Below are 15,525 nucleotides of genomic sequence, written 5' to 3'. Positions count from 1 at the left end.
ACTGCAGGCCTAGGCTTCCTTCACCTTGGGCGTTTCTGCTCACAGAGGGTTAGCTTGTCAGAAAGAAGGCTAAGTAGAATGGTTTGCTCCCTAGTTTTCCGCACCACCAACAAATGCACAGAAGACAGTGGGATTCTGCAACTTGTTGCACTTAATGTGTAGTCCATGACTCTTGTACTAATTTGATAACACATTTTTGAAAAGAATGGGTTGGGAACAGCAATTAAAACAGTTTGACTTGCTAAGACTTCTCTGCTGGCATGGTAACTCCAGCTGAGCAGAATGGATCAGGTATGTGATGTCATGCGAAGGAAGCATTGTGAGCTACTGCTCTGCTTCCCTAAGGTTGGTGTTTATTTCAGAGATATGTGGCTAGCTACTTGGGTTCATTCCCTGGTCCTTCCCAGTTCAACTGTATGATATTTTGACTGGGACAGATTTGACCAGGAGACAGACTCCTTGCTTACTCCATTCTATGTGGCAACTATTATACTTTTTTGAAATTTGAATGAGAGATACCACTCATGCAGTTTAGGAATGTTTTTATTGAATTAGGGAGGTTCACTGTTGCAGACTTTGAGAATCCCTTGCATTTTATGTTGTGAATCGCCCTGAGATCTATGGAGGAAGGGAGGTATACAAAATTAAATAATAATCATTGTAATAGATAAGAGTAGCTGCTGTATTCAAACTACTGCTCAGCCATGGGCATCTTGGGTAAGCTTGCACAAATCTGTGTTCCTGATCTGTAAAATAAAAACTATAGTGGCTTCCCCCTCTGAGGGTTTGTTTCGATGATCAATCACCCTGAAAATTCTTCCACTTCCACTTCCTCCTCCTCCTCCTCCTCCTCCTCCTCTTCTTCTTCCTCTTCTTCCTCTTCATGTGTTAAATCCATTGTAGCTTAGTACCATAACCACTGATCAGCATGTGTGCGCATGGCTTGCTTTCTCAATAAGTTTAAGAATTTTGATGAGGGGAGGGATTACAGTATGTGTAAGGAACATATCAGTTCCAGTGCATGGCTTGATTTTTCTCACTAATGTTATCTTCAGATACCTTTCCCTGCAGTGCACTGCTGTTCTGCTGGTGGCACACTGGAGATCAGATTGAACAGGCTGTTTGAGGAGGGGAGGACTGGTGTGTGAGTGGTGTTGCCTTGAGGAAACTATTTGACTAAGTTTATTTCATTTAATCCATTTCATCACCACACACCCACACATCCAGTCTTTTGCTCTGGGGGCTTTTGGCCCCTTCTAGCAATGGATTCCCCTTCTAGCAGAAGCTCTGTGAAATGTACTGGAGTTGACACAGAGCTCTGGATTAAATGGCATAACTCCGGCACCTGCTAGAAAATGCTGCACATTTGCAAGTTCAGGTGAAATATTGGCAATGACACTTGTAATGATCATGTACAACACAAAAACGGAAAAAAGAACAAGTCAATGTTTTGAAATGACTATAAAATGCAGGTGTGTAAATCCTTCAGGATATGTCAGACAGAGGATAACTGCTGCAAGCAGAAAGCCAGCAGGCAATAGCTCTTTCCCCTTAGAACAAAAAAGCCCCCTGAGGACTGGTGTAGCAGAGTGGACTGCGTGTGGGCATGGAGAGGGCCTGGTTCAGATCCCACAAGGAATCCTGGGCTTAGCAATTTCACTTGTTTATTTGTTGATATTATTATATGGTTGGATGCTTAAGATGTAAGGCACCTTGGCAGAGTATCACTTGGAAAAGCATCTTATATATGTTTCTTTAAACCCAATCAGTTCCCTGGCATGCATGAGGCTCACTGTGGGTGGTGGACAGTCCTGGATCTCCTGCCTTTTAATCTGCCTATAGAGTCATTGAGTCTCCCACAATCTTAATTTGCCCAGAGACCCTTGGTTTGATATAAGCAGCAGTTTTTGCTAACAAACTGCAGGAGGGGTGTATCAGGCCCAGGACATCCTGTCTTCACCCCACAGTTTACAGTAAGCCCTGACGGCAAGTTTTTATTGTACTTTTATTTAATCTTTATTTGTATTAATAATCTGTTTGCTTCTTTGGTGGACTTTGGACCAAAATGTGGCCCCCTGCATGTCTGCCTATATGTACCTCTATAGTATACATATAAATGCATACGTAGGTGTTATGTCTATGCCACTGAATGCCAGTAGCCAGAAAACACAGGTGGAGAGAGTACTGTTGTGCTGAGGTCCTACTTTTAGTCTTCCCAGGGACATCTGGCTGGCCATGGTAAGAACAGGATGATGGACTAGATGGACTTTTGCCTGGTCCAGGAGGGCTTTTTCTTGTATATTCTATGGCGGGGTGTCCAACAGGAAGGCTGCGATCTACCTGTTGATGGCGTGATGTACCTGGTCGATACTGGTCGATCGCAGGACCCTGATTGTCCCCCAAAGAAAGCTCAACAACTCCAGTCAATCCAATGGGTAGATCACTGCCAGTTTATTTATAGTGGGAGTAGATCACAGTCTCTTGGAAGTTGGACACACCTGTTCTATGGAGTCTAAATATATAAATTAACACATGCTACTTGCAGCCATATTTTAAGCAGCTAATAAGGCCCTATCAGTCTCTCAACCTGGATTGTTTGAAATAGGACTCTCCAGCTCCTGAGCTGCTTGGTGGAAGAACATTTCCCTTACATGCTGAGAATTATTTTTATAATTGTAAGGTTGCGCTAAACATGTCTTACAAACTGTTGAAAATGAAATGGTCTGATCCTGATCAACCTTGGCTCTTGCCGTCTGCTCTTTGTCTTCCTCCTCTGCAGGCAACTTTGTAAAGAATTTACGGATCTCTTGGCCCAGGACAGGACACCCATTGGCAATAGCAGGCCCAGCCCCATTTTGGAACCTGGGATTCAGAGCTGCTTGACTCACTTCAGCCTCATCACTCATGGCTTTGGGTCCCCAGCCATATGCGCTGCCCTGACTGCTCTCCAGAACTACCTGACTGAAGCTCTCAAAGGCATGGACAAGATGTTCTTGAACAACAACTCTGCTAACAGGCACACCTCTGGGGAAGGACCAGGTAGTAAAACTGGAGACAAGGAAGAGAAGCACAGAAAATGAAAAAAACAAAAACAAAAAACAAGGAAGCTAATGAAATTAGGGGAAAAATAAATAAAAGGAAAAGCAGAGAGAGAAATCTTTTTAAACAAACATTTTAATTTTAGCTTTAAAATATTGGATTGGGCTTTGGAAGAATTATACTAGGTAGGTCACACCCACATTATTTTATTTTAAAGGAAGTAAGGTCAGAGACGCACAATGGAAACAGGAACACAGAGGCTCAGTGGCTTTTGCAAAGGAACTTTTGAAGACAACTTCAAGGAATTTCCACTTCTGTTCTCCTGCAATCTTTTTGTGATAATTGGGGAGGGTGTGTGTGAAAAATGTCAATAATAGGTAAAAACAATCAATAACTTATTGGAAGAATCTTTTTGATAATGTTGATATGTTGGCCGAGATACATAGTCTGTTTCTGTATAATTGTTATTTTTCAAAAAAAAAAAAGTCTATCTAAAGTAGAAAAATCAAAAAAACTAAGGGATAGATTTATTTTATATGGGACTGTCCCATTCAGAGCAAAGTGTCCTGTTTGTAGCTCAGACCAACTGTAGCCCCCTGACTTGGGTGATGTCTTGCCATTGCCACTCTGTGTCATCAGAATGCCCAGGCCTAAGCTCTACCAATAGTCTCCGGCTTGCAGATTTCTTCACAGTGGGTTGAGGTAGCAGGAAATGAGAGCTCTGGGTCTGTTTAGACTAGAAACCATTATGGGGAAACCTAAAGCAGTGCATTTGCATCTAACAAGTTCACATTCTGATGAAGTTAAAATGATACTTACTTGGAAGAGTATTTCAAATAATGTTAGCTAAAAAGACAGTTATCAAGTGTCCCCATTTTAAATATAGACTACCTAAATTTCTGGGTTTACTGAAAACTAGATACTTTACATATTTATTCCTAAAATTCTGAAGCTGCAACTTTGCAAGTTTCACTGGCTGTTAGGATGTGTAAAGTTTGCATACAGGATCCAATGAGATTTTGATAACAAGGCGGTGAACTAACTTGGAATTAGGTGGTAACCTCCAGCATAACATTTTTTAAAAAATGGAGATGTACTTGTGAAAAAACGTTATACAGGAATGCAAAACCTCTGAACAGAAGAGGGGAAGCATACTACATTCTCCTGCTTCTGGGTTATTCTTTTTAAAACCAATATGCACATTTTGCATTCATATATAACTCTTTTTTATGTACTTCTTCTCCATGAAGGTCAAATGCTACACCAGAACTGATCCTATGTTTGAAATCAATATGACCTATTTCCAAGTCCAGTTGCTGCAGTCTGACAATCCCTTGTAGATGCAGGACTTCGGATGTACACACAAATCTCTCCTGCTTGCAAGAGTTTCCTTTGCATTGCAATGAAACCACCTATCTCATTTGAGCAGATAGCTCAGTGGGCCCCGCGAGAATTGTACATGGAGGTGCGCCACTGAAGTGAACGGGAGCTTCTTGTGTGCATTCAAGTGCAGAGAACTGGCTGTTCTAAGACTGGGAACAATATGCTTAAGACAGAGGTGCCAGTCTGCTAATTGCTACTCTGAATGGATATTGGCTAATTCTCAACAATTCAGTTTGCTCTTTTTAATATGTCTCAGACTGCTCTCTCTCTCTTTTTAAAGAAGTATTAGTAACAGGAATGTCTTGATGAGTATGTGATTTCCTTCTCAGGAGTATGTACCCTTTTTATTTTCTTCTGTTTCCCAAAGCTTTGCCCGCTTGGCTTATGAGCTTCTTCAAAGAGGACTAGAACTCCCTACACATTTCATCAGGTACAGAGATGAAAATCCACAATTCTGACACTTTTCTTTTCAAATCAAAGCCAGTTGTTTTGGAATTCTGTGGGTATACTTCTTTAAAGAAGCTCAAAGGGAATAGATTAAGCAAGGCAAAGGCAACTGAATGGGCAATGTCATATTGATAGGCAAATGCTAATTTATCCAATATATAGAAAAGATTTGGGGAGGGCCAATAATATTCGATGCACAGAATAACACAGGTTTGCTAAGTGTCTTTAGAGGAGAAGGAGGGGACTGAAGGTAATGAGGATGCTTGAGCATTTCCAGTAGCTTTGTTTAAGGAAATCTCTTTTCCCCAGGTTATTAAATGAGTTTTGCAGTTCTTGGTTTAGAAAAAACAACACATGTCTTGGGATGAGGGAAATCAACCAAATTCCAAGCATTTGCAGAAATTTAAGTGCATTACAGTATATTTTATAAATGAGATTTTTAAAAGCTCCCCCCCCCCCCGTTTGGAATACCTACTAAAGTTATACTTCAGTGAAAGAAGATGAATTTCACCTTGCATGTTATGAGTTTGGAAATACCTTGTTGACTTGGATAATGGCTATGGTGTTCCATGCATTTTGAAAAATCATTTCCCTTTTGTCACAACAGCTTATGTCTATACATCATTTTGACTTAACATACTGAATTCATGCTAGGAGATGAGGATAGGATAAACACATCACCATGGCTGTAACTTCCATTGTTTTTGGTAGAACTTTGTTCTACTTAAGCGAACACTTATGGATGGGGTCCATCTATTTCACAGGGTAGTGTTTTACATTTGGAATTCAGTTTTCAAAAGCAATTTGGGTCCTTGCAGTTTCTAATTTTAAAAATATGAAGGGTTATTTCTCACAATGTAAACTTCAAGAGTACAAGAAGTGACCAGTGCCCCAATTGAAATGGCTGCACATGTCTGTTTCACCATGTGTATAAATATTCAACACATATTCAGCATGCAGCAGAATGATGCAGCCAACTGTAGTTCTGTATGGCATATAGGTAAAGGTAAAGGTACCCCTGCCCGTACGGGCCAGTCTTGACAGACTCTGGGGTTGTGCGCCCATCTCACTTAAGAGGCCGGGGGCCAGCGCTGTCCGGAGACACTTCCGGGTCACGTGGCCAGTGTGACAAAGCTGCATCTGGCGAGCCAGAGCCGCACACGGAAACGCCGTTTACCTTCCCGCTGGTAAGCGGTCCCTATTTATCTACTTGCACCCGGAGGTGCTTTCGAACTGCTAGGTTGGCAGGCGCTGGGACCGAGCAGCGGGAGCGCACCCCGCCGCAGGGATTCGAACCGCCGACCTTTCGATCGGCAAGTCCTAGGCGCTGAGGCTTTAACCCACAGCGCCACCTGCGTCCCTGTATGGCATATACGCACAGTGAAATATGCATGTGTAGTTGCTTGAAACATGAAGACGTACATTCTGAATTCATCACCTACTGTGTTCCAAACAGTATCATGCACAATGCAACTGCTGAATTACGTACACTGTGTTTTAGAACGGGTCCCTAAGATCTCATTTCCAACCTTTATAAACCACAAAGTACTTGAAATTAAGCCAATACTTTCCCATTGGATATTTCTGCCGGCACCGTGAAGTAAGCTGTGTGTTGTTATTTGTAATCAGACATATTCAGAAGGTGATTAACTTGGAGTACCTGTATATTGGATGTGATCAATTATATAGGAAGCAAGTTTAATCAAAATGAGTAGAACTTCCAATGGGCCTTGGTCTGAATCTAAGTATTTCAGTTCAGCTGTGAGTGGAGCTTTACACACTGATCCTAAATGCACACCTGTATGCATGTGAATTTGCAATATTGCCAAGTTATGGTGCAGGTCCTCAAGTTGCTAATTTTAGAATGTCACTAGAACAAATTATGCAGGAGAGACTGAGCATAGTACTCTACAGCAGTATTGGAACCCAGACTGCCATACAATTCATGGAATGAATTGATTAATCATATGAGTTTTAGTTGATTCATTGATTAAATGTTGTCCAAAACAATTGCCATGAAGCAAGAAGCATAGGTTTGCTTTTAGATAGTGGACACCATCTTATTTGATGCATTTTCTCCTATTTGAGAGTAAAGCAAGAATTAAGATGATGTTTAATATGGTGTATTGTTTTAATACTTTCCAAAGAATCAGGAAACGTTTAAAATATTAATTGATTAAATTCAGGCCCCCTAGTTGGAACTACTATCAGTGGGGCTGCTTTAGTTCAGTAACTTCAGGCACATCCAACCAAAGTTGGTTCCATTTAGTTTTGGGGAGAATCAAGCATATGTTTAACTATCCTATTGAAATCAATGGGACTGTAATGTGCTTAATGTTGACTAAACCTCACCCCATACTTTTTTGCTTCCTATATTTCTGAAATCTACATTCTGCCTGTGTCTTTTGTACACTGTACCATCTCAAAAGAGGGAGGAAGACAGTAAATGCACCTTTATTTGCAGTTGTTACCCCAAAGGGCACTTTTGAGGAGCTGAAGACAGCTGTGATAGTAATTAATGCTTTCCTGTTCTCATATTTGTTAGCTCTGACTCCGTACACTATCTTGGACAATTTATAAATGTAACAAAATCACCTTTATGCATCACAAGAATAATTTACTATGTTTCAGTCCACTGATCTGAACATGCCTGCACAAGAAAGAACCCAAACTTAATATCTTTAAAAAGGCCACCTGAAGAAATATTTCAGTGACTAAAAATAAAATAAAATCTAGGATAACTATTAACACTGAACTAAGAAAAACATTGTGGCACAAAAAGCAGAAAATCTACAAAGTTAAATGAGGAGATGTTTTGTCCTAATAGTAAATAGGGAGCAAAATCTTTCTAGTTTATACCGCAGACATGTTCACCCTCCAAACTTAAACTTGCAAACTTTGCGGACAACAATGCAAGGAACCCTAAGAGAGATATTATACAGAAGTCTGAGCTCTCTTCAAAACTGTATCGACCAAATATATTTCTTTCTTTTTGTTAATCAGCAGCCAATTGTAGTCCAACTGTCCTTAGGATGTAGGTACTGAGGCGGCCCCTGTGGTGTCCCCTCCAGATGCTGTTGGAGTGCAACTCCCATCAGTCCTGATCATTGGCCATGTGGAGTAGGGCTGGTTGGTTTAGTAGTCCAGCCACAGCTGGGAGGCACCATGTTGGCTGCTCATTGGTTACAACACATCACAAGATGGAAGCAAATCTCAGGGTTCTCCTGCCTCCTTTCATTTTGTCATTTTTTCCCAGTTAAAGCATCTGTGTTTACAAATTCTTCCTTGGCATTGACACTAGAATAGAGCTTAGAATCCTAAAATCATGGAGCAGTGTGCACATGCTGACCGAAAACCATAGGGCTGGTGTTGCCAATATGGCACAGAAGTGCCCTTAAGAAAAGCCAGTGGCACTCACAAAGACTCTGAGACCCCTCCCCCACTGACTGTCCTCTTTGTCATGAGGTGGCATAGCTTATTACCCTCCCTCCTGCCACTTGAAAAGCCTACAGAAGAAGGAGGATGTTGGAAGAGCCTTAGCTCTTTCCTATTTCTGTTTCAGCTCCATGTGCTCCATGTTGACCTGAATCAACATGTGAACAAAAAGTCGAGCAACCAAGAAGGCAGGAGGGAAAGGAGAGCCATCTGGGAGACGGGGGCAGGAAAGGAGAATAGCCAGAGGGGATAAAGTGGTGCACCACAGGAGCTGGGAGAGAAAATGCCACAGCATGAAAGCATGGACCCTAGGCATGGATACTCATATTTTTACACCTTTCAGAATGTGTCCACAGCTGTGTTCTGTGATTTGGGTGTGTTTGTTGGCATCCTGTGTAAAAACCGTGAAGATCTGTGCCTTCAATGTTTTTGTAGTGCTGTGTAGTCTACCACTGTAAGCTTTCACTTCTTGACTGTGCTTTTTGTTGGGTAAATTCATGGAAATTCAAAAGGCCCTTTAAAAATTCTGCTGGAACCAACTTTAACTCTGACCTGGAGAGACTGAGCCAGGGAGGGAAGGAGAGAAGCAGCCACAGAGGATGTTGCCCACAGAACTCTCTCAAAATCCCCAATGTGCCTGTGGACCCAAAAAGCTTGGTGATGCCTGCCCATAGGGACATATACCAATTCTGAGCATTGCTCCATTTAACTCACTACTGTCTACAGCAGCTTTCCCAAAACTGGTGCCCTCCAGCTGTTGTGGAACTATAATTCACATCGGTCCTCATTGTCAGCCATACTGGCTGGGGGTGATGGAGAGTGGAGTCCCACAACATTTGAAGGACACTAGGTGAGGCAATACTGAACTGTACGGACTGGCAATCTCCAGGGCTTCAGACAGGATTCTTTCCCAGCCTTCCTGAAGATGACTGGGATAGAACCTGGGACCTTTTGCGTGCACCCAGCATGCACTACCAGTGAGCTACATCTCTTCCCTACACTTTATGATAGTTTTATTCCTTATTTCCCAAGTGTGCACTCAGTTGTCTCTGCTGCTAGAAGCTGATAATCTGACTCCTCTTTCTCTAAAAGTTATGTACCATATTTTTTGCTCTATAAGACTCACTTTTTCCCTCCTAAAAAGTAAGGGGAAATGTGTGTGCATCTTATGGAGTGAATACAGGCTGTGCAGCTATCCCAGAAGCCAGAACATCAAGAGGGATCGCTGCTTTCACTGCACAGCGATCCCTCTTGCTGTTCTGGCTTCTGGCATTCAGAATATTTTTTTTCTTGTTTTCCTCCTACAAAAACTAGGTGCGTCTTATGGTCTGGTGCATCTTATAGAGCGAAAAATACAGTATGTTGTTTTTCCTCAAAGAAACCATATTTATCCAGTTTCATAGATACCTTGAGTCTATGTGGAGAGTCTATATAGTACCTGGGGGTAAATGGCTGCCATCTTAAAGTCATTCATGAATAAATTCCATTGGTCTAAATGAGATTTATTCATGGATAAATGATAACTCTTGGTACTTTTTTATTAAAAAAACAAGCAAAAAACAACAACAACCCATGAAGTGAATTAAGCATCTTCAGTCTCTGCAAACAACATGGCACCTAAGCACAGCCTTTCCAGTTCTGCTGACCACCTAAAAGGATTTACATAGCACCACCAATTCTTGGGTCTTGCTTCCTACATTTCAAGGGATGTTGCTAAACCATTCATTTGGCTGCCTCCATAAATTGCATTTATGGCATCTAGTGGTGGTGGAGAAGGAGCATAAGGAGTTGCCTCTTCCACTATTGTCCAGGCAGCTGGTAAAACCTGAACATTTTCATTTTAGAGTGGAGAACCTAACTTTGATTGCCAGCAATGTCGACCAAAACATTAAGTTCTAGACAGGGATGCCAACTGAGCAGAACGCCCCCCCCCCCAAAAAAAAACCCTACTCTGGCCTGCTTGTGAACCCGTAACAGTCACCTGGTATGCAGGAATGAGTAGAAGTGTGAGAAGATGAAACATATCGCTTATTCATTCTCACATATTAAGTTGCTACTAAAGGCACAAGTACTAGGGCTGGTACAAAAGCTGGCAACCCTAATCCCAGATAATGATTTCTACTTAAAAGTAATGGAATTAAAAGCTATGATTTACTTACACACACACACACACACTGTGGGGATAGCTGGTAGAAGCAGATAGCAACTGAAAATCTGTGCCTGTTGATTAATGGAAATCCAGAATGGGAAGTTTTCCCTTTGCTGCAGCTGCCTGCTGGGGATACTTTACCTGCTCAATTTCTACCTGCCTCTATCATTAATGGGGCTATTAAAGGAAGGGGTGGGGAGAGCTGACCAGGTAAGCGTCTTATAAATTTTCATATTTATTCAGGGCCTGTAGAAACCTACGTTTCTCATGAAGTGTAGAAACAGGTTTTGCCCCTCACTGGAGAGCCAGAGTTAATCTCAGTGGCAAAAATGGTTTTATTGTTGAGTAACAGGTAAAATGGATCCTAGTTTCCAAAACTTGAAAGTGCTGCATAACTATTCATAGTGCAATCTTACACATGTCTGCTAAGAAGTAAGTTGCACTGAGCTCAATGGGACTTGATCCCAGTTACACATGTATAGGATTGCAGCCAAAATTACCATGCCTTTCCAATGTCCTTTTTACACTCCCCCCCCCAACTCCTGGTACACAATTTCCACTGTCCCTTCTTCATTTCATTAACTTCTGACTTCCCTATTCTTTCCATCTCCTCTGAAACGTGTGCATATATATATATGTTTATATATATCTGCCATTTTAGGCTTACGCTCCATGCATTTGACAAAGTGAAATTTAGCCCAGGAAAGCTCATGCCATTAAAAGAAAGTTGGCCTTTAGGATGCCACAAGATCCTTCATTGTTTTTGCAACTCAGTAGAGGACACTTTTGCTATCGCTGCTGGGAAAAGCTGTGCTGGTTGGGTTTTTGCCAGTTATACAACTGTCAAATGTACAAAGACTCCATACTATGGGAAAACCCTAGTGATCAAGATTGCCCTGCTGTCATATTGGAAGCAAATGGATAAATTGTGCCTTTTTAACCAATGAGAAGTAAGGTTGTACTGTTACTTTTGCATCCAGTCCTAAACACCTTTCACCTGGGAGGGATTTGGTTTAAATAAAAATTCATTTCAAGGCTATGCATTTAGGATCATGATGTGCTCGTGGACAGTAGTGCAATGATCCTGATCTTAGTAATCAAACTACCTATTATATGCAGGCAGTGTGGTTTCTTACCCCCCCCCACCCCAAACTTTAAAAAGAGAGAAAGAAAAGGGAAATCTTATGGGGAGGGGGTGAATAGAAAGGGGCTATTTAACCCTTTGCTCTTATGACAATTTTCCATTCAGAATTGCCCCACTCAAGTGTCTCTCCAACGTTAATTAGGTAGTCTCCATTCTTCACTAGGGAAAGAAGTCAGAGAGGTAATTGCTTGCCCCAGGCCAGAATGAAGGAAGTTGCACTTGCACCTCTCACCCTTTCTCCTTTCCTGCTCAGCCCTTTTCTCCTGCTCTTCTTGGCACCTTCCATTAATACATCTCTCTAGTGCCATCTTTGCCAATCTGGTGTTCTCCAGATGTTTTGAACTACAGATCTGGGCCACCACAGCCTGGGGCAGATGGAAGCCGAAGCCTGAATTATCTGGAGAGCACCAGTTGGGGAAGGGTGCTCTAGGAGGAGAGGCCTTGGAAATAGTTGGAGAAACAAAGAACCCTTGAAGAAGAAGAAGCGCATATGCCCTTGCCAATGCCGTTTGCCCCTTTAGGAACAGAAACAAGAACAGCCAAGCGCCAGTGTCCATTCAGCTTTCCTTTTTGCTAGATTATCAGTTAGGCTGCAGTCTTATGCCTGCTTTCACTGGGAGTGATCTACTTGCATTTAACAGAGTAGGATTTACTTCTGGCTAGGCATGTATACACTTAGATTGTTAGTTCACAGAGCACCAGTTCAGGGCTGAGCATTACCAATCCTGTGTCTGGTTGCTAAGTGACTTGCTGTCTTAGGAGTGTGCAGGATTGCAGCTAAACATCTGAATAAACACACTTTTAGTTGATGCCTAAGGTGCTTTCTTGACTGTTTGGCCAACGTCCACCACCAGCCTCCCTCTGAGAACAATCTAGGCCTCCCTATGTCTCTAATCAAATGCAATTTTTCTCTTCTGAGTCATGATGAAAATAATTTCTATTCCTCTTTTTTGGAGGGAGGGGTGTTCGTAAAACCCGTCTTGTTGAATCAATGCATGTACATAGTTTGTTTTGGGATTTTTATTTTTATTTTGAGGCCATCAGCACTGAATACCCTTTTCTGAAGGACAGCTCTGATTAAAATCAATCTTCTACTCTTAACATTTCAATATATGCAATTAATGAATTAATGTTTTAATTGCACTGATGAATGTTCTTGGCCATGTTTATAAAATATTCTTTTTCCTGGTTGACATTTATTCCAATATTATATCATGCTCATGTGTTGTTGTTTTTTTAAAAAAAGTTTAAAACAATCATGTGACTTAGAGAACTGCAGATGGCTAAAGTCAACCCTTCATAGTGTAACCCTTTGTGTGCCAGCGTGTCTATCACCACTCTGTTAAGCTCATTTATGTGACAGTAAATCACGTTGCATTCAGTGGGTTGCGCGTTCCAGCAATGAGTTTTAGGAAGCAAGGTTTGAAGCTGAAATTATAAGACAAATAGATATACCGAATATAGGAGTGTGAAATCTACAGTCTCTCCTTTCTATGCCAAAATCGAGTTCTTTATTTAAATCAAAGCAAAACCAACATCTACTCTTCTTGAATAGTCTTTCCATAAAAATGAAAAAATGTCATCGGTTTTAGCGACTCTCAGAAAAGAAGGGGGGGCAAACGCGGAGAGGCATTCAATGATGAGTTTGTATATATTTATTTATGCTTAATTTAACGGGATTGTGTAAATATGGCGAGCAAGTAGTTTTGGGGTTATTTATCTGTGACTATACCTCTGTGAATGGGTGGGGAATTTAAACCAAGAAGAAGAAAAACGATCAAAAAGACAAAAAAAATTACAAACGCTTGACTCTAGATAGTACCCAATCTGATCTTTTTTTCTGTTCTTTATAGACAAGCTGTTATGGTAATGGGTAGAAATTGGTTTCTTGTCCAGTGATGACCTGATTTACATAAATAATAATAATACGAATTTAAAAAAAAAAGATTGTTGTGTTTTGTTGTATTTTCCTCTTCAGATATTTTTTCCCCTTTTTAAAAAACTATGTTGGTGCTGCTTCATTTCTGAAGATGGATTTACTTCCGCAGCCAAGACAAAATCTTTTCTTTCCCAATCTGGACTTTGGGAAATTCAGGACCCGGTTCTACAGTGGAAAGAAATAAACGTTGCTTCTCAGAAGTGCTGCCCCGTTGACTGTGTCTGATTCCTCTCCCAAGTCGCCTGCGACCCTAGGCCGCTGCCCCCCGGCTGCCCTCCTCCCGCCTCGCCCCACACCTCGGCTTTCCTGTCGCCTCCGCAGCGCAGACTTGCCTGGAAGGCGGCTCTTCGCGAGCGCGTTGCCTTCCAGGGATCCCGGGGAACTCCGGTCCTCGCTCGCTCCAGGCTCGGGGCGCGGCGGACGCCAGCTGCGCTTTGGACGCGCGCTGGGCAGAAGCCGGCGGCGCCCGCGAACTCCTTTGGCAAAGGAGCAGGCCGGCTCGCTCCCGCCCAAAGAGCTGCTTCCAATCTAATGGACACCTTTTCATCCTCACCAGCCAACGAAAGCACCGCAGATTAGGAAGGCAAACCTTCAAACACACACAGCCGGCCCACCCCGAGGCAAGGTGAGGCAACCGCCTTAGGCGGCAGCAGATTGGGCTTCCAATGAATGCTTGGCCTGCTACCACTGCCCTTAGGGCAGCAACAGCTGAGGGGAGCTTCTTGGAGGCCGGATTCCTCCGCAGCCCCTCATCCCCCTGCTGTCTCTACAGCGCCTCTTGGCGAAGAGGAGCCACTGCCGGTCTCCTCCCACCCTGGTTCCAGATGTGGATCTTCACTCCTTCTTCCCTGCTAGGGGAGAAGCGCACCATTTTGCGGTTTGCCACACGGCCACGCCCCCTCTCTCTCTCCCTCTACCCCTCCCTCCCTCCCCCTCCCCACACAGAAGAAAGCCTACTCCGAAGCAAGTACCATTGAGTTCAATGGAATTTACCCCAAGTCAGAGTTTCTGCATTGCCGCATTAGTTTCCTAAACGCTCCATTCTTCATCATGCCTAAAAGAACAAACTGTAAACACAAACACACAGAGATACCTATAACCATACAAACAGCACCCCCCACTCCCAGTCCAGTGTGAAAGGCTTTGTCAATCGAAACAGAAATATCCTCGGAACTCCACTCCAGACCCTAAAAAATATGAAATAGAGGTCCAATAGTCTTATATTGCTTCAAAGTACGCTACTCAGTTCTGTTTGTTGGCCTGATGGCACAATCGACTGAGCAGTTGATCCCTTTTTTCCCCCATTGAAGTAGCTTGAATATACTGCAGCCTCGTCCACGTTCTGGAAAAGGTTCACACGGTCGGTCTGGATTCAGCGAAGCCAGCTTATCCCTCATTCGGTCCCGTTCAGTTTTAGAGCCAGTCAAGTTAAGGGAAGGTTAGAGAATTGATTGAAAGCGTTAACATTTTCCAGCCCACGAAGAAACTCTCTCCCTTTCCCCCCTTAATATTCTCCATTATTCTGTAGGATGACTTTATTGCTCAATATTCAAAATCTCACGCAGAGAGGGGGGGGGTCTGGGGGATTCTCTCCAGTTTTATGAGCCTGAATCCGAGCAGCGGTTTTTTGTTGTTGTTTTGTCCCCGCCAAACATCCCCGCGGCTGGTGTCACGATGTGACCTACTTTGAAGCCTCTGGAAAGGGCCACGTTTGCATTTTGCAGCTGCAATGAAAAAAGACATATATTGGGAAGAATTCTGTATGGTAGACAGTGGAAGGGAGCGATTGCTAGGCGAAGGTAACCAGGTGAAGCCCAAATATTCGGACTTCAATCCATGTGCTTCCCGATTCTAAACACATTTGCCAGGAAATGCGATCGATTTCCATGTCAATGCTTAGAATCAGAGAGAGGGAAAGGTCTAACCGATGCAGGAAATCCGCTCTGAACGATGTTGACCACCCAACCCCCGAAGCAGAATTCTTCAGCG

The 15,525-nt window shown here is 42.7% G+C and overlaps 1 protein-coding gene across 7 annotated transcripts in view; it reads left to right on the top strand.

Annotated features, from left to right (window-relative positions):
* TFAP2B (transcription factor AP-2 beta) overlaps positions 1 to 13,736 on the top strand; it is a 65,145-nt gene extending 51,409 nt beyond the window's left edge. For 3 of the 7 annotated variants that reach the window (XR_014166937.1, XR_014166938.1, XR_014166939.1), the window contains 3 exons: positions 2,780 to 3,039; positions 4,790 to 5,875; positions 6,251 to 6,428. Coding sequence is in view for 4 of the 7 variants with exons in the window: in XM_081906377.1 (XP_081762503.1) it covers positions 2,780 to 3,039; positions 4,790 to 4,830 (301 nt within the window). In the remaining 3 variants the exon portion in view is untranslated. Of the gene's footprint in view, positions 1 to 2,779; positions 3,157 to 4,789; positions 5,876 to 6,250; positions 6,429 to 13,575 lie in introns of those variants that run through there. The other 4 variants (XM_081906379.1, XM_081906376.1, XM_081906378.1 and 1 more) reach the window with 2 other exon arrangements.
* Positions 13,737 to 15,525: the final 1,789 nt, after the last annotated feature.

Source organism: Podarcis melisellensis, assembly GCF_964234715.1.
Source record: "Podarcis melisellensis genome assembly, chromosome: 3".
Lineage (NCBI taxonomy): Eukaryota > Metazoa > Chordata > Lepidosauria > Squamata > Lacertidae > Podarcis > Podarcis melisellensis.
Note: the sequence above shows the minus strand (reverse complement) of the source record. Positions and strands in the feature narration are given on the sequence as shown.